The sequence below is a fragment of the Oncorhynchus kisutch genome, linkage group LG2, assembly GCF_002021735.2.
Source record: "Oncorhynchus kisutch isolate 150728-3 linkage group LG2, Okis_V2, whole genome shotgun sequence".
Lineage (NCBI taxonomy): Eukaryota > Metazoa > Chordata > Actinopteri > Salmoniformes > Salmonidae > Oncorhynchus > Oncorhynchus kisutch.
Window position 1 is genome coordinate 70,868,075 of NC_034175.2, and position 21,321 is coordinate 70,889,395.

Here is a 21,321-nt window from a genome sequence, read left to right on the forward strand (position 1 = left end):
TCATCTCTACACTACGCCACCTCCATCTCTACACTACACCATCTCATCTCTACACCACCTCATCTCTACACCACCTCATCTCTACACCACCTCATCTCTACACACCACCTCATCTCTACACTACGCCACCTCTTCTCTACACTACACCACCTCATCTCTACACTACGCCACTTCATCTCTACACTACACCACCTCATCTCTACACTACGTCACCTCTACACTACACCACCTCATCTCTACACCACCTCTTCTCTACACTACACCACCTCATCTCTACACTACACCACCCCATCTCTACACCACCTCATCTCTACACTACACCACCTCATCTCTACACCACCTTCATCTCTACACCACCTCATCTCTACACTACGCCACCTCTTCTCTACCACTACACCACCTCATCTCTACACTACGCCACTTCATCTCTACACTACACCACCTCATCTCTACACTACGTCACCTCTACACTACACCACATCATCTCTACACCACCTCTTCTCTACACTACAACCAACCTCTTCTCTACACTACACCACCTCATCTCTACACTACACCACCTCATCTCTACACCACCTCATCTCTACATCACCTCATCTCTACACTATGCCACCTCTTCACTACACTACACCACCTCATCTCTACACTACACCACCTCATCTATACACTACACCCACCTCATCTCTACACTACCGCCACCTCATCTCTACACTACGCCACCTGATCTCTACACTACAACCACCTCATCTCTACACCACCTCATCTCTACACTACACCACATCATCTCTACACTACACCACCTCATCTCTACACTACGCACCTCATCTCTACACCACCTCATCTCTACACCACCTCATCTCTACACCACCTCATCTCTACACTACGCCACCTCTTCTCTACACTACACCACCTCATCTCTACACTACGCCACCTCATCTCTACACTACACCACCTCTTCTCTACACCACCTCATCTCTACACTGCACCACCTCTTCTCTACACCACCTCATCACTACACCACCTCATCTCTACCCTACACCACCCTCATCTCTACACTCCGCCACCTCATCTCTACACTACGCCACCTCATCTCTACACTACACCACCTCATCTCTACACTACGCCACCTCATCTCTACACTAAACCACCTCATCTCTACACTGCACCACCTCTTCTCTACACCACCTCATCACTACACCACCTCATCTCTACACCACCTCTTCTCTACACTACACCACCTCATCTCTACACTACACCACCTCATCTGTACACCACCTCATCTCTACACTACACCACCTCATCTCTACACCACCTCATCTCTACACTATGCCACCTCTTCACTACACTACACCACCTCATCTCTACACTACACCACCTCATCTATACACTACACCACCTCATCTCTACACTACGCCACCTAATCTCTACACTACACCACCTCATCTCTACACTACACCACCTCATCTCTACACCACCTCATCTCTACACTACACCACATCATCTCTACACTACACCACCTCATCTCTACACTACGCAACCTCATCTCTACACTACACCACCTCATCTCTACACCACCTCATCTCTACACCACCTCATCTCTACACCACCTCATCTCTACATCACCTCATCTCTACACTATGCCACCTTCTTCTCTACACTACACCACCTCATCTCTACACTACGCCACTTCATCTCTACACTACACCACCTCATCTCTACACTACGTCACCTCTACACTACACCACCTCATCTCTACACCACCTCTTCTCTACACTACACCACCTCTTCTCTACACTACACCACCTCATCTCTACACTACACCACCTCATCTCTACAACCACCTCATCTCTACATCACCTCATCTCTACACTATGCCACCTCTTCACTACACTACACCACCCTCATCTCTACACTACACCACCTCATCTATACACTACAGCCACCTCATCTCTACACTACGCCACCTCATCTCTAACACTACGCCACCTGATTCTACACTACACCACCTCATCTCTACAACCACCTCATCTCTACACTACACCACATCATCTCTACACTACACCACCTCATCTCTACACTACGCCACCTCATCTCTACACCACCTCATCTCTACACCACCTCATCTCTACACCACCTCATCTCTAACTACGCCACCTCTTCTCGACACTACAACCACCTCATCTCTACACTACGCCACCTCTTCTCTACACCACCTCATCTCTACACTGCACCACCTCTTCTCTACACCACCTCATCACTACAACCACCTCATCTCTACACTACACCACCTCATCTCTACACTACGCCACCCTCATCTCTACACTACGCCACCTCTTCTCTACCTAACCACCTCATCTCTACACTTACGCCACTTCATCTCTACACTACAACACCTCATCTCTACACTACGTCACCTCTACACTACACACCTCATCTCTACACCACCTCTTCTCTACACTACACCACCTCATCTCTACACTACACCACCTCATCTCTACACCACCTCATCTCTACACTACACCACCTCATCTCTACACCACCCTCATTCTACATCACCCTCATCTCTACACTACACCACCTCATCTCTACACTACGCCACCTCATCTCTACACTACGCCACCTCATCTCTACACTACAACACCTCATCTCTACACCACCTCATCTCTACACTACGCCACATCATCTCTACACTACACCACCTCATCTCTACACCACCTCATCTCTACACTACGCCACATCATCTCTACACTACACCACCTCATCTCTACACTGCGCCACCTCATCTCTACACTACACCACCTCATCTCTACACCCCCTCATCTCTACACCACCTCTTCTCTACACCTTACACTACACCACCTCATCTCTACACCACCTCATCTCTACAACCACCTCATCTCTACACCACCTCATCTCTACACCACCTCATCTCTACACTACGCCACCTCTTCTCTACACTACACCCACCTCATCTATACACTACACCACCTTATCTCTACACTACGCCACCTCTTCTCTATACTAACACCACCTCATCTCTATACTACACCACCTCATCTCTACACCACCTCTTCTCTACACTACACCACCTCATCTCTACACCACCTCTTCTCTACACTACACCACCTCATCTCTACACCACCTCTTCTCTACACTACACCACCTAATCTCTACACTACGCCACCTCATCTCTACACTACGCCACCTTCATCTCTACACTACACTACCTCATCTCTACACCACCTCATCTCTACACTACACCACCTCGTCTCTACACCACTCATCTCTACACTACGCCACATCATCTCTACGCTACAGCCTACCTCATCTCTACACTACGCCACCTCATCTCTACACTACAACCACCTCATCTCTACACACCACCTCATCTCTACACCACCTCTTCCTAACACTACACCACCTCATCTCTACACTACAACCACCTCATCTCTACACTACGTCACCTCTTCTCTACACTACAACCACCTCTTCTCTATACTACACCACATCATTCTCTACACTACACTACCTCATCTCTACACACCTCTTCTCTACACTACACCACCTCATCTCTACGCTACGCCACCTCTTCTCTATACTACACCACCTCATCTCTACACTACACCACATCATCTCTACACTACACCACCTCATCTCTACACTACGCCACCTCATCTCTACACCACCTCATCTCTACACCACCTCATCTCTACACCACCTCATCTCTACACTACGCCACCTCTATCTACACTACACCACCTCATCTCTACACTACGCCACCGTCATCTCTACACTACACCACCTCTTCTCTACACCACCTCATCTCTACACTGCACCACCTCTTTCTCTACACCCCCTCATCACTACACCACCTCATCTCTAACTACACAACCACCGCATCTCTACACTACGCCACCTCATCTCTACACTACGCCACCGTCATCTCTACCACTACACCACCTCATTCTTACACTACGCCACCCCCATCTCTCTACACTAAACCACATCATCTCTACACTGCACACCTCTTCTCTCCAACCACCTCATCACTACACCACCTCATCTCTACACTACACCACCTCATCTCTACACTACGCCACCTCATCTCTACACTAGCCACCTCTTCTCTACACTACACCACCTCATCTCTACACTACGCCATTCATCTCTACACTACAACACCTCATCTCTACACTACGTCACCTCTACACTACACCACCTCATCTCTACACCACCTCATCTCTACACTACACCACCTCATCTCTACACTACACCAACCTCATCTCTACACCACCTCATCTACTACACTACACCACCTCATCTCTACACCACCTCATCTCTACATCACCTCATCTCTACACTATGCCACCTCTTCACTACACTACACCACCTCATCTCTACACTACACCACCTCATCTCTACACTACGCCACCTCATCTCTACACTACGCCCACCTCATCTCTACACTACGCCACCTCATCTCTACACTACGCCACCTCATCTCTACACTACAACCACCTCATCTCTACACCACCTCATCTCTACACTACGCCACATCATCTCTACACTACACCACCTCATCTCTACACCACCTCATCTCTACACTACGCCACATCATCTCTACACTACACCACCTCATCTCTACACTGCGCCACCTCATCTCTACACTACACCACCTCATCTCTATACCACCTCATTCTCTACACCACCTCTTCTCTCACTACACACCACCTCATCTCTACACTACACCACCTCATCTCTACACCACCTCATCTCTACACCACCTCATCTCTACACCACCTAATCTCTACACCACCTCATCTCTACCACTACGCCACCTCTTCTCTACAACTACACACACCTACATCTATACACTACACCCACCTTATCTCTACACTACGCCACCTCTTCTTCTAACTACACCCACCTCATCTCTATACTCTCTATACTACAACCACCTCATCTCTACACCACCTCTTCTCCTACACTACACCACCTCATCTCTACACCACCTCTTCTCTACACTACACCACCTCATCTCTACACCACCTCTTCTCTACAACTACACAACCTCATCTCTACACTACGCCACCTCTTCACTACACTACACCACCTCATCTCTACACTACACCACCTCATCTCTACACTACGCCACATCATCTCTACACACGCCACCTCATCTCTACACTACACCACCTCATCTCTACCACCACCTCATCTCTACACTACACCACATCATCTCTACACTACACCACCTCATCTCTACACTGCGCCACCTCATCTCTACACTACACCACCTCATCTCTACACCACCTCATCTCTACACCACCTCTTCCTACCACTCTCTACACACCACCTCATCTCTACACTACACCACCTCATCTCTACACCACCTCATCTCTACACCACCTCATCTCTACACCACCTAATCTCTACACCACCTCATCTCTACACTACACCACCTCTTCTCTACACTACACCACACTCATCTATACACTACACCACCTTATCTCTACACTACGCCACCTCTTCTCTACACTACACCACCTCATCTCTACACTACGCCACTTCATCTCTACACTACACCACCTCATCTCTACACTACGTCACCTCTACACTACACCACCTCATCTCTACACCACCTCTTCTCTACACTACACCACCTCTTCTCTACACTACACCACCTCATCTCTACACTACACCACCTCATCTCTACACCACCTCATCTCTACATCACCTCATCTCTACACTATGCCACCTCTTCACTACACTACACCACCTCATCTCTACACTACACCACCTCATCTATACACTACACCACCTCATCTCTACACTACGCCACCTCATCTCTACACTACGCCACCTCATCTCTACACTATGCCACCTCTTCACTACACTACACCACCTCATCTCTACACTACACCACCTCATCTCTACACTACGCCACCTCATCTCTACACTACGCCACCTCATCTCTACACTACGCCACCTCATCTCTACACTACGCCACCTCATCTCTACACTACACCACCTCATCTCTACACCACCTCATCTCTACACTACGCCACATCATCTCTACACTACACCACCTCATCTCTACACCACCTCATCTCTACACTACGCCACATCATCTCTACACTACACCACCTCATCTCTACACTGCGCCACCTCATCTCTACACTACACCACCTCATCTCTACACCACCTCATCTCTACACCACCTCTTCTCTACACTACACCACCTCATCTCTACACTACACCACCTCATCTCTACAACCACCTCATCTCTACACCACCTCATCTCTACACCACCTAATCTCTACACCACCTCATCTCTACACTACGCCACCTCTTCTCTACACTACACCACCTCATCTATACACTACACCACCTTATCTCTACACTACGCCACCTCTTCTCTATACTACACCACCTCATCTCTATACTACACCACCTCATCTCTACACCACCTCTTCTCTACACTACACCACCTCATCTCTACACCACCTCTTCTCTACACTACACCACCTCATCTCTACACCACCTCTTCTCTACACTACACCACCTCATCTCTACACTACGCCACCTCTTCACTACACTACACCACCCTCATCTCTACACTACACCACCTCATCTCTACACTACGCCACCTCATCTCTACACTACGCCACCTCATCTCTACACTACACCACCTCTCTCTACACCACCTCATCTCTACACTACACCACATCATCTCTACACTACACCACCTCATCTCTACACTGCGCCACCTCCTCTCTACACTACCACCACCTCATCTCTACACCACCTCATCTCTACACCACCTCTTCTCTACACTACACCACCTCATCTCTACACTACACCACCTCATCTCTACACCACCTCATCTCTACACCACCTCATCTCTACACCACCTAATCTCTACAACCACCTCATCTCTACACTACACCACCTCTTCTCTACACTTACACCACCTCATCTATACACTACACCACCTTATCTCTACACTACGCCACCTCTTCTCTACAACTACACCACCTCATCTCTACACTACGCCACTTCATCTCTACACTACACCACCTCATCTCTACACTACGTCACCTCTACACTACACCACCTCATCTCTACACCACCTCTTCTCTACACTACACCACCTCTTCTCTACACTACACCACCTCATCTCTACACTACACCACCTCATCTCTACACCACCTCATCTCTACATCACCTCATCTCTACACTATGCCACCTCTTCACTACACTACACCACCTCATCTCTACACTACACCACCTCATCTATACACTACACCACCTCATCTCTACACTACGCCACCTCATCTCTACACTACGCCACCTGATCTCTACACTACACCACCTCATCTCTACACCACCTCATCTCTACACTACACCACATCATCTCTACACTACACCACCTCATCTCTACACTACGCCACCTCATCTCTACACCACCTCATCTCTACACCACCTCATCTCTACACCACCTCATCTCTACACTACGCCACCTCTTCTCGACACTACACCACCTCATCTCTACACTACGCCACCTCTTCTCTACACCACCTCATCTCTACACTGCACCACCTCTTCTCTACACCACCTCATCACTACACCACCTCATCTCTACACTACACCCACCTCATCTCTACACTACGCCACCTCATCTCTACACTACGCCAACCTCTTCTCTACACTACACCACCTCATCTCTACACTACGCCACTTCATCTCTACACTACAACACCTCATCTCTACACTACGTCACCTCTACACTACACCACCTCATCTCTACACCACCTCTTCTCTACACTACACCACCTCATCTCTACACTACACCACCTCATCGTCTAACCACCTCATCTCTACACTACACCACCCTCATCTCTACACCACCTCATCTCTACATCACCTCATCTCTACACTACACCACCTCATCTCTACACTACGCCCACCTCATCTCTACACTACGCCACCTCATCTCTACACTACACCACCTCATCTCTACACCACCTCATCTCTACACTACGCCACATCATCTCTACACTACACCACCTCATCTCTACACCACCTCATCTCTACACTACGCCACATCATCTCTACACTACACCACCTCATCTCTACACTGCGCCACCCTCATCTCTACACTACACCACCTCATCTCTAACACCACCTCATCTCTACACCACCTCTTCTCTACACTACACCACCTCATCTCTACACCACCTCATCTCTACAACCACCTCATCTCTACACCACCTCATCTCTACACCACCTCATCTCTACACTACGCCACTTCTTCTCTACACTACACCACCTCATCTATACACTACACCACCTATCTCTACACTACGCCACCTTCTCTATACTACACCACCTTCATCTATATACTACACCACCTCATCCTACACCACCCTCTTCTCTACACTACACCACCTCATCTCTACACCACCTCTTCTCTACACTACACCACCTCATTCTACACCACCTCTTCTCTACACTACACCACCTAATCTCTACACTACGCCACCTCATCTCTACACTACGCCACCTTCATCTCTACACTACACTACCTCATCTCTACACCACCTCATCTCTACACTACACCACCTCGTCTCTACACCACCTCATCTCTACCACTACGCCACATCATCTCTACGCTACACCACCTCATCTCTACACTACGCCCACCTCATCTCTACACTACACCACCTCATCTCTACACCACCTCATCTCTACACCACCTCTTCTCTACAACTACACCACCTCATCTCTACACTACACCACCTCATCTCTACACTACGTCACCTCTTCTCTACACTACACCACCTCTTCTCTATACTACACCACATCATCTCTACACTACACTACCTCATCTCTACACCACCTCTTCTCTACACTACACCACCTCATCTCTACGCTACGCCACCTCTTCTCTATACTACACCACCTCATCTCTACACTACACCACATCATCTCTACACTACACCACCTCATCTCTACACTACGCCACCTCATCTCTACACCACCTCATCTCTACACCACCTCATCTCTACACCACCTCATCTCTACACTACGCCACCTCTTATCTACACTACACCACCTCATCTCTACACTACGCCACCTCATCTCTACACTACACCACCTCTTCTCTACACCACCTCATCTCTACACTGCACCACCTCTTCTCTACACCACCTCATCACTACACCACCTCATCTCTACACTACACCACCTCATCTCTACACTACGCCACCTCATCTCTACACTACGCCACCTCATCTCTACACTACACCACCTCATCTCTACACTACGCCACCTCATCTCTACACTAAACCACCTCATCTCTACACTGCACCACCTCTTCTCTACACCACCTCATCACTACAACCACCTCATCTCTACACTACACCACCTCATCTCTACACTACGCCACCCTCATCTCTACACTACGCCACCTCTTCTCTACACTACACCACCTCATCTCTACACTACGCCAATTCATCTCTACACTACAACACCTCATCTCTACACTACGTCACCTCTACACTACACCACCTCATCTCTACACCACCTCATCTCTACACTACACCACCTCATCTCTACACTACACCACCTCATCTCTACACCACCTCATCTCTACACTACACCACCTCATCTCTACACCACCTCATCTCTACATCACCTCATCTCTACACTATGCCACCTCTTCACTACACTACACCACCTCATCTCTACACTACACCACCTCATCTCTACACTACGCCACCTCATCTCTACACTACGCCACCTCATCTCTACACTACACCACCTCATCTCTACACCACCTCATCTCTACACTACGCCACATCATCTCTACACTACACCACCTCATCTCTACACCACCTCATCTCTACACTACGCCACATCATCTCTACACTACACCACCTCATCTCTACACTGCGCCACCTCATCTCTACACTACACCACCTCATCTCTACACCACCTCATCTCTACACCACCTCTTCTCTACACTACACCACCTCATCTCTACCACTACACCACCTCATCTCTACACCACCTCATCTCTACACCACCTCATCTCTACACCACCTAATCTCTACACCACCTCATCTCTACACTACGCCACCTCTTCTCTACACTACACCACCTCATCTATACACTACACCACCTTATCTCTACACTACGCCACCTCTTCTCTATACTACACCACCTCATCTCTATACTACACCACCTCATCTCTACACCACCTCTTCTCTACACTACACCACCTCATCTCTACACCACCTCTTCTCTACACTACACCACCTCATCTCTACACCACCTCTTCTCTACACTACACCACCTCATCTCTACACTACGCCACCTTATCTCTACACTACGCCACCTCATCTCTACACTACACCACCTCATCTCTACACCACCTCATCTCTACACTACACCACCTCATCTCTACACCACCTCATCTCTACATCACCTCATCTCTACACTATGCCACCTCTTCACTACACTACACCACCTCATCTCTACACTACACCACCTCATCTCTACACTACGCCACCTCATCTCTACACTACGCCACCTCATCTCTACACTACACCACCTCATCTCTACACCACCTCATCTCTACACTACACCACATCATCTCTACACTACACCACCTCATCTCTACACTGCGCCACCTCATCTCTACACTACACCACCTCATCTCTACACCACCTCATCTCTACACCACCTCTTCTCTACACTACACCACCTCATCTCTACACTACACCACCTCATCTCTACACCACCTCATCTCTACACCACCTCATCTCTACACCACCTAATCTCTACACCACCTCATCTCTACACTACACCACCTCTTCTCTACACTACACCACCTCATCTATACACTACACCACCTTATCTCTACACTACGCCACCTCTTCTCTATACTACCCACCTCATCTCTATACTACACCACCTCATCTCTACACCACCTCTTCTCTACACTACACCACCTCATCTCTACAACCACCTCTTCTCTACACTACACCACCTCATCTCTACACCACCTCTTCTCTACACTACACCACCTCATCTCTACACTATGCCACCCTCATCTCTACACTACGCCACCTCATCTCTACACTACACCACCCTCATCTCTACACCACCTCATCTCTACACTACGCCACATCATCTCTACACTACACCACCTCATCTCTACACCACCTCATCTCTACACTACGCCACATCATCTCTACACTACACCACCTCATCTCTACACTACGCCACCTCATCTCTACACTACACCACCTCATCTCTACACCACCTCTTCTCTACACTACACCACCTCATCTCTACACTACACCACCTCATCTCTACACTACGCCACCTCTTCTGTACACTACACCACCTCTTCTCTATATTACACCACATCATCTCTACACTACACTACCTCATCTCTACACCACCTCTTCTCTACACTACACCACCTCATCTCTACACTACGCCACCTCTTCTCTATACTACACCACCTCATCTCTACACCACCTCTTCTCTACACTACAACACCTCATCTCTACACACTTCTTCTCTACACTACACCACCTCATCTCTACACTACACCACCTCTTCTCTACACTACACCACCTCTTCTCTACACTACACCACCTCTTCTCTACACTACACCACCTCATCACTACACCACCTCATCTCTATACTACACCACCTCATCTCTACACTACACCACCTCATCTCTATACTACACCACCTAATCTCTACACTACACCACCTCATCTCTATACTACACCACCTCTTCTCTATACTACACCACCTCTTCTCTATACTACACCACATCATCTCTACACTACACTACCTCATCTCTACACCACCTCTTCTCTACACTACACCACCTCATCTCTACACTACGCCACCTCTTCTCTATACTACACCACATCATCTCTACACTACACTACCTCATCTCTACACCACCTCTTCTCTACACTACAACACCTCATCTCTACACCACTTCATCTCTACACTACACCACCTCATCTCTACACTACACCACCCCATCTCTACACTACACCACCTCATCACTACACCACCTCATCTCTATATTACACCACCTCATCACTACACCAACTCATCTCTATATTACATTCCTGCTTCCCCCAATGAAGTTCATGTTTTCTTTGGCATGAAAAAAGAGTAATGTACTCTAAATAAAATAAATAAGCTCTGCACATCTATAGCTGTACCAATAGGGTCTAATAAAGTAGACACAAGCGTCCTTGGTGGGGTTAATGTGAAGAACCTATAGGTCCTGTCAGTAAAACATGGACCAAGGCCTGCTGTCCCATTGTGCATAGGAGCGATTGAAGGACGATGATGGAGTGAGCCATAAAATGAACTGCACAGAGAGATCCATAGGGAGTGAGTCTACTTTCATCTTTTCATTGCTACCCCTTTTCAGCTTTCTTCATGTTGGTGAAAGACGGGAACTTAAACCATTTTAAAGTCCCTGTGTGAGGACTTTTGTTTCCCTGTTGCTGTTGGCTAGGAAGGGGGAGAGGAAAGAGGAGGAGATGAGAGATGAGGAGAGGAGAGAAAACATAAGAACAGAACACAACACAACACAACAGAACACAACAGAAAACAACACAACAGAAAACAACACAACACAACAGAAAACAACACAACACAGTAGAACACAACAGAAAACAACACAGCAGAAAACAACACAACCCAACAGAACACAACAGAAAACAACACAACAGAAAACAACACAACACAACAGAACACAAGATGAAGTGTTGATGAAGACTTGATGAATCAATGAGGATGTAAAAGCTATGGTGAACCATAGTCAATCAACCCTGCTATACACCCTGCTATACACCCTGCTGTACACCCTGCTGTACACCCTGCTATACACCCTGCTATACACCCTGCTGTACACCCTGCTGTACACCATGCTATACACCCTGCTATACACCCTGCTATACACCCTACTATACACCCTGCTATACACCCTGCTGTACACCATGCTATACACCCTGCTGTACACCATGCTATACACCCTGCTATACACCCTGCTATACACCCTACTATACACCCTGCTATACACCCTGCTATACACCCTGCTATACACCCTGCTATACACCCTACTATACACCCTGCTATACACCCTGCTATACACCCTGCTGTACACCCTGCTATACACCCTGCTGTACACCCTGCTATACACCCTACTATACACCCTGCTATACACCCTGCTATACACCCTGCTGTACACCCTGCTATACACCCTGCTATACACCCTGCTATACACCTGCTGTACCCTGCTGTACACCCTGCTGTACACCCTGCTATACACCCTGCTGTACACCCTGCTGTACACCCTGCTATACACCCTGCTATACACCCTGTGATACACCCTGCTATACACCCTGCTGTACACCCTGCTATACACCCCTGCTGTACACCCTGCTATACACCATGCTATACACCCTGCTATACACCCTGCTATACACCCTGCTATACACCCTGCTATACACCCTGCTGTACACCCTGCTATACACCCTGCTGTACACCCTGCTATACACCATGCTATACACCCTGCTATACACCCTGCTATACACCCTGTGATACACCCTGCTATACACCCTGCTGTACACCCTGCTATACACCCTGCTATACACCCTGCTGTACACCCTGCTGTACACCCTGCTATACACCCTGCTATACACCCTACTATACACCCTGCTATACACCCTGCTATACACCCTGCTATACACCCTGCTGTACACCCTGCTGTACACCCTGCTGTACACCCTACTATACACCCTGCTGTACACCCTACTACACACCCTGCTGTACACCCTGCTGTACACCCTGCTGTACACCCTGCTGTACACCCTGCTGTACACCCTACTATACACCCTGCTATACACCCTGCTATACACCCTGCTGTACACCCTGCTGTACACCCTGCTATACACCCTACTATACACCCTGCTGTACACCCTACTATACACCCTGCTATACACCCTGCTATACACCCTACTATACACCCTGCTATACACCCTGCTATACACCCTGCTGTACACCCTGCTGTACACCCTGCTATAAAAAGAGCTTACCTTGATGGTATGCGTGGAGACTCCATACTCTTGGAGGACTTTGTGGAGCCCTGAAACATAAGCAGACAAGGAAGACATGAGTCATTATAGCAAACATTCTCAATAGCGAGACTGCGTAGGTAGATGTCAAACCCCCACATGCAGTTATGCTGGTTTGACAGTGAGAAAGCCAAAGCACCCCAAATGCCCTTTAACTCATAAATCACCAAAAGTTTTTCTTTCTCACACATTGTCTTGGTGTGAGAGTATGTTTTTGGGGCATACCCATGGTCGGTTATCATAATCAGCACACAGAACACATATTCAGTATCCACCCATAAACACTACCAACACACATTGAGGATCCACCCGTAAACACTACCAACACACATTCAGGATCCACCCGTAAACACTACCAACACACATTCAGGATCCACCCGTAAACACTACCAACACACATTGAGGATCCAGCCGTAAACACTACCAACACACATTGAGAATCCACCCGTAAACACTACCAACACACATTCAGGATCCACCCAGAACAGTCCTTTGGTACGAGTTCTTCGGAGTGTACAGTGGGTAACATATCGTAGCTTACAATTTTAATTATGTCTCTTTGGCTTCCCTGGTCAACGAGAGGTCAACGAGACCTATAAACTTCTCTGAGGGGATGTCACATGAGCGCAGGAGGGGAGACCTGTTGATATCCATCATCATCATCTAATACTTCAGTCTGGATAACCACACCAGATCTTAGGCCTGTCTTTCTCTATAGCTCTACCCATCTTCTCTCTGTCTCTCTGTCTCTACCTGTCTTCTCTCTGTCTCTACCTGTCTTCTCTCTGTCTCTCTCTGTCTCTACCCATCTTCTCTCTGTCTCTCTCTGTCTCTACCCGTCTTCTCTCTGTCTCTCTCTGTCTCTAGTTCTGTCTCTCTCTCTGTCTGTCTCTCTGTCTCTCTCTGTCTCTACCCGTCTTCTCTCTGCCTCTCTGTCTCTCTCTGTATTTTTATTTTATTTTTTATTTAACCTTTATTTAACCAGGTAGGCTAGTTGAGAACACCTTTATTTAACCAGGTAGGCTAGTTGAGAACACCTTTATTTAACCAGGTAGGCTAGTTGAGAACACCTTTATTTAACCAGGTAGGCTAGTTGAGAACACCTTTATTTAACCAGGTAGGCAAGTTGAGAACAAGTTCTCATTTACAATTGCGACCTGGCCAAGATAAAGCAAAGCAGTTCGACACATACAACGACACAGAGTTACACATGGAGTAAAACAAACATACAGTCAATAATACAGTATAAACAAGTCTAAATATGATGTGAGCAAATGAGGTGAGATAAGGGAGGTAAAGGCAAAAAAAGGCCATGGTGGCAAAGTAAATACAATATAGCAAGTAAAACACTGGAATGGTAGATTTGCAATGGAAGAATGTGCAAAGTAGAAATAAAAATAATGGGGTGCAAAGGAGCAAAATAAATAAATAAATAAAATACAGTAGGGAAAGAGGTAGTTGTTTGGGCTAAATTATAGGTGGGCTATGTACAGGTGCAGTAATCTGTGAGCTGCTCTGACAGTTGGTGCTTAAAGCTAGTGAGGGAGTGTTTCCAGTTTCAGAGATTTTTGTAGTTCGTTCCAGTCATTGGCAGCAGAGAACTGGAAGGAGAGGCGGCCAAAGAAAGAATTGGTTTTGGGGGTGACTAGAGAGATATACCTGCTGGAGCGTGTGCTACAGGTGGGAGATGCTATGGTGACCAGCGAGCTGAGATAAGGGGGGACTTTACCTAGCAGGGTCTTGTAGATGACATGGAGCCAGTGGGTTTGGCGACGAGTATGAAGCGAGGGCCAGCCAACGAGAGCGTACAGGTCGCAATGGTGGGTAGTATATGGGGCTTTGGTGACAAAACGGATTGCACTGTGATAGACTGCATCCAATTTGTTGAGTAGGGTATTGGAGGCTATTTTGTAAATGACATCGCCAAAGTCGAGGATTGGTAGGATAGTCAGTTTTACAAGGGTATGTTTGGCAGCATGAGTGAAGGATGCTTTATTGCGAAATAGGAAGCCAATTCTAGATTTAACTTTGGATTGGAGATGTTTGATATGGGTCTGGAAGGAGAGTTTACAGTCTAACCAGACACCTAAGTATTTGTAGTTGTCCACGTATTCTAAGTCAGAGCCGTCCAGTGTAGTGATGTTGGACAGGCGGGTAGGTGCAGGTAGCGATCGGTTGAAGAGCATGCATTTAGTTTTACTTGTATTTAAGAGCAATTGGAGGCCACGGAAGGAGGGTTGTATGGCATTGAAGCTTGCCTGGAGGGATGTTAACACAGTGTCCAAAGAAGGGCCAGAAGTATACAGAATGGTGTCGTCTGCGTAGAGGTGGATCAGAGACTCACCAGAAAGCAAGAGCAACCTCATTGATGTATACAGAGAAGAGAGTCGGTCCAAGAATTGAACACTGTGGCACCCCCATAGAGACTGCCAGAGGTCCGGACAGCAGACCCTCCGATTTGACACACTGAACTCTATCAGATAAGTAGTTGGTGAACCAGGCGAGGCAATCATTTGAGAAACCAAGGCTGTCGAGTCTGCCGATGAGGATGTGGTGATTGACAGAGTCGAAAGCCTTGGCCAGATCAATGAATACGGCTGCACAGTAATGTTTCTTATCGATGGCGGTTAAGATATCATTGAGCGTGGCTGAGGTGCACCCATGACCAGCTCTGAAACCAGATTGCATAGCAGAGAAGGTATGGTGAGATTCGAAATGGTCGGTAATCTGTTTGTTGACTTGGCTTTCGAAGACCTTAGAAAGGCATGGTAGGATAGATATAGGTCTGTAGCAGTTTGGGTCAAGAGTGTGTCCCCCTTTGAATAGGGGGATGACCGCAGCTGCTTTCCAATCTTTGGGAATCTCAGACGACACGAAAGAGAGGTTGAACAGGCTAGTAAATAGGGGTGGCAACAATTTCGGCAGATAATTTTAGAAAGAAAGGGTCCAGATTGTCTAGCCCGGCTGATTTGTAGGGGTCCAGATTTTGCAGCTCATTCAGAACATCAGCTGAACGGATTTGGGAGAAGGAGAAATGGGGAAGGCTTGGGCGAGTTGCTGTGGGGGGTGCAGTGCTGTTGACCGGGGTAGGAGTAGCCAGGTGGAAAGCATGGCCAGCCGTAGAAAAATGATTTTTGAAATTCTCAATTATGGTGGATTTATCAGTGGTGACAGTGTTTCCTATCTTCAGTGCAGTGGGCAGCTGGGAGGAGGTGTTCTTATTCTCCATGGACTTTACAGTGTCGCAGAACTTTTTTGAGTTAGTGTTGCAGGAAGCAAAGTTCAGCTTGAAAAAGCTAGCCTTGGCTTTTCTAACTGCCTGTGTATAATGGTTTCTAGCTTCCCTAAACAGCTGCATATCACGGGGGCTGTTCGATACTAATGCAGAACACCATAGGATGTTTTGTGTTGGTTAAGGGCAGTCAGGTCTGGGGAGAACCAAGGGCTATATCTGTTCCTGGTTCTACATTTCTTGAATGGGGCATGTTTATTTAAGATGGTTAGGAAGGCATTTAAAAAAAATATCCAGGCATCCTCTACTGACGGGATGAGATCAATATCCTTCCAGGATACCCCGGCCAGGTCGATTAGAAAGGCCTGCTCACTAAAGTGTTTCAGGGAGCGTTTTACAGTGATGAGTGGAGGTCGTTTGACCGCTGACCCATTACAGATGCAGGCAATGAGGCAGTGATCGCTGAGATCTTGGTTGAAAACAGCAGAGGTGTATTTAGAGGGCAAGTTGGTTAGGATGATATCTATGAGGGTGCCTGTGTTTAAGGCTTTGGGGAGGTACCTGGTAGGTTCATTGATAATTTGTGTGAGGTTGAGGGCATCAAGTTTAGATTGTAGGATGGCTGGGGTGTTAAGCATGTTCCAGTTTAGGTCGCCTAGCAGCACAAGCTCTGAAGATAGATGGGGGGCAATCAGTTCACATATGGTGTCCAGAGCACAGCTGGGGGCAGAGGGTGGTCTATAGCAGGCGGCAACGGTGAGAGACTTGTTTTTAGATAGGTGGATTTTTAAAAGTAGAAGTTCAAATTGTTTGGGTACAGACCTGGATAGTAGGACAGAACTCTGCAGGCTATCTTTGCAGTAGATTGCAACACCGCCCCCTTTGGCAGTTCTATCTTGTCTGAAAATGTTGTAGTTTGGAATTAAAATTTCTGAATTTTTGGTGGTCTTCCTAAGCCAGGATTCAGACACAGCTAGAACATCCGGGTTGGCAGAGTGTGCTAAAGCAGTGAATAGAACAATCTTAGGGAGGAGGCTTCTAATGTTAACATGCATGAAACCAAGGCTATTACGGTTACAGAAGTCGTCAAAAGAGAGCGCCTGGGGAATAGGAGTGGAGCTAGGCACTGCAGGGCCTGGATTCACCTCTACCACGCCAGAGGAACAGCGATAAGAATTGGTCGTCTAGAACATCTGGAACGGAGAGTAAAAGGAGGTTTCTGGGGGCGATAAAATAGCATCAAGGTATAATGTACAGACAAAGGTATGGTAGGATGTGAATACAGTGGAGGTAAACCTAGGTATTGAGTGATGAAGAGAGAGATATTGTCTCTAGAAACATCATTGTAACCAGGAGATGTCATTGCATGTGTGGGTGGTGGAACTAATAGGTTGGATAAGGTATAATGAGCAGGACTAGAGGCTCTACAGTGAAATAAGCCAATAAACACTAACCAGAACAGCAATGGACAAGGCATATTGACATTAAGGAGAGGCATGCTTAGTCGAGTGATCAAAAGGGTCCAGTGAGTGGAGAGGTTGGTTGGGGGGTCACGGCGATTTAGACAGCTAAATCGGTAGCAAGCTAGCATAGGATGGAGGTCTGTTATTAGCCACCTCTTGCGTTCCGTCAGTAGATTAGTGGGTTTCCGTGTGGTAGAGGGGATTAATCCAAATCACACAACAACAACAAAAATAAAAACAATAGATATAGTTATAGAGGCCCAAGAAGAAAAATAAATAAATAAAATAAAAATTGTCCGATTGTCCGCAGATGGGCGCCCAGGCAACGTCGCGCCGGAGGAGCCAGCCGGACAACTCCCTCGGGTAGACAACGTCGGCAGTCCAGCTGTGAAGGCCTGGTGGGGCTCTACATAGGCAGCAAAACGGGTCTGGATAGGTGACTGCAGCCCAGGAGTGATTGATGGAACTCTTCAGCTGGCTAGCTCCGGAACAATTGATGTTAGCTCCGGAATCGACGAAAGCCGATAGTCACACGGATAGCAGCTAGCTAGCTGTGAGATCCAGGTATGAATGTCCAGAGCCAGCGGCCGAAATCCAGGGACATGGAGAGAAAAATTGGTCCGGTATGTTCCGTTCCGAGCCGCGCTGCGCCGTACAAAACTGGCAATAGATTCTCGAGCCAAAGGACAGCCGATGACCACAAACCGTGGTTAGCTGAGTACTAACGATTAGCCAGTAAAGAAGCTAACTAGCTTCTGAACCAGCTTCTGATTAGCTTCTGGCTAGCTTCTGGCTAGCTCCCGGCTAGCTCCCGGCTAGCTTCTGGCTAGTTTCTGGCTAGCCTCTTGGAGGATTCCAGATATGAGGTAAATACATTTTTTAAAACTTTTTTATATAAATATAAATTGGTGAAGCGGATTGCAGGAGAGTGTTCTGAAGATGAGTTTATGGAAAATTAAAAAATGTATGTGAAAAAAAAGGACAAAAAGACGTCTGAACTGCTATGCCATCTCTCTCTCTCTCTGTGTGTATGTCTCTCTCTCTCTCTGTGTCTCTCTCTGTGTGTGTCTCTCTCTCTCTCTGTATGTGTGTGTGTGTGTGTCTCTCTCTCTATGTCTTTCTCTCTCTCTGTCTCTGTGTGTCTCTCAATTCAATTCAATTTACAGGTACCCTATTCTCATCAGAGAGGTCTCTGAAACCTTGAATAAGGGTTCCAAATAAGGGTTGGGAAATGACACTCTCTAATTGTCTTATATTTTTGAAATTTTGTCAGGAAATTCAGCTCTGTCTTGGGTTCTGCTGTGGTGCAGTGGTTGCACAGCCTTTCCTCTACAGGGAGCCAGGTTTTCCTGTGTCTACCCTTCTTAAGGACAAAGCTGTGCTCACTGAGCCTGTACTCTGTCAAGGTTTTTCTAAGGTTTTGATCGGTAACCATGGTTAAATAGTTTACCATGGTGTACTGTCAATTTAGGGCCAGATTGCACTACATTTTGCTTTTTGCTTGTGTTTCCCAATAAGTCATGTAGTTTTGTTTTGTGTTTTGATTGTGTTGTAATTTGGTTTATTCTGATTGATTGGATGTGCTGGTCTCTCTCTCTCTCCTCTCTCTCTCTCTCTCTCTCTCTCTCTCTCTCTCTCTCTCTCTTCTCTCTCTCTCTCTCTCTCTCTCTCTCTCTCTCTCTCTGTGTGTGTGTGTGTGTGTATCTCTCTCTATGTACGTCTCTCTCTCTCTCTCTCTCTCCTCTCTCCCTCTCTCTCTCTCTCCCTCTGTCCCTCTCTCTCTCTCCATCTCTCTGTCCCTCTCTCTATCTGTTTTTCTCCCACTATCTGACCATTTCTCTCTCTCTCCTCTCTCTCTCTCTCTCTCTCTCTCTCTCTCTCTCTCTCTCTCTCTCTCTCTCTCTCTCTCTCTCTCTCTCTCCCTCTCTATGTCCCTCTCTCTATCTGTCTTTCTCCCTCAATCTGACCATTTCTCTCTCTCTAGCCTCTCTTCGCCATCTCTGTCTTTCTCTCTCTCTCTCCATCTCTCTCTCCGTCACCATCTGTCTCTCTCACTCTCTCTGTCGCCATAGCTCTCTCTATCCAAACCCACTCAGCAGGAACACAAAGTAACCAAGGTGCTGCAGACATATTGATAGGCTAAAACATACTATTTTTAGTTTGAACTGGAAGTAAATGTAGGGCCTTTCAATCATGTCCTTCGCTCCGGTGACACCTCTCTCTCTCTCTGAGAGAGGAGCGAGAAAGATGAGAGCGAGAAAGATGTTGAGGGTACACTTTGTGGTGCTACATTCGGCCCAGCCACGTGTTCATGGGGGCTCTTGTCAAAGTTAAAGGCTTTTGGGAAAAAGAGATAGGTGTTGTCAAACAAAATTGGTTTTGCAGAGTCCTAATGGAGATAGCGAGATAAGACAGAGAGACACAGAGAGAGAGAGAGAGA

General features: G+C 47.2%; 1 protein-coding gene across 5 annotated transcripts in view; it reads right to left on the bottom strand.

The window, feature by feature from the left end:
• The window catches only part of LOC109905236 (tensin-1), a 346,409-nt gene that overhangs the window by 97,020 nt on the left and 228,068 nt on the right, over positions 1-21,321 (bottom strand). For all 5 annotated transcript variants that reach the window (XM_031801026.1, XM_031801022.1, XM_031801028.1 and 2 more), the window contains one exon: positions 14,148-14,197. In XM_031801026.1, the coding sequence (XP_031656886.1) occupies positions 14,148-14,197 (50 nt within the window). The remainder of the gene's footprint in view (positions 1-14,147; positions 14,198-21,321) is intronic.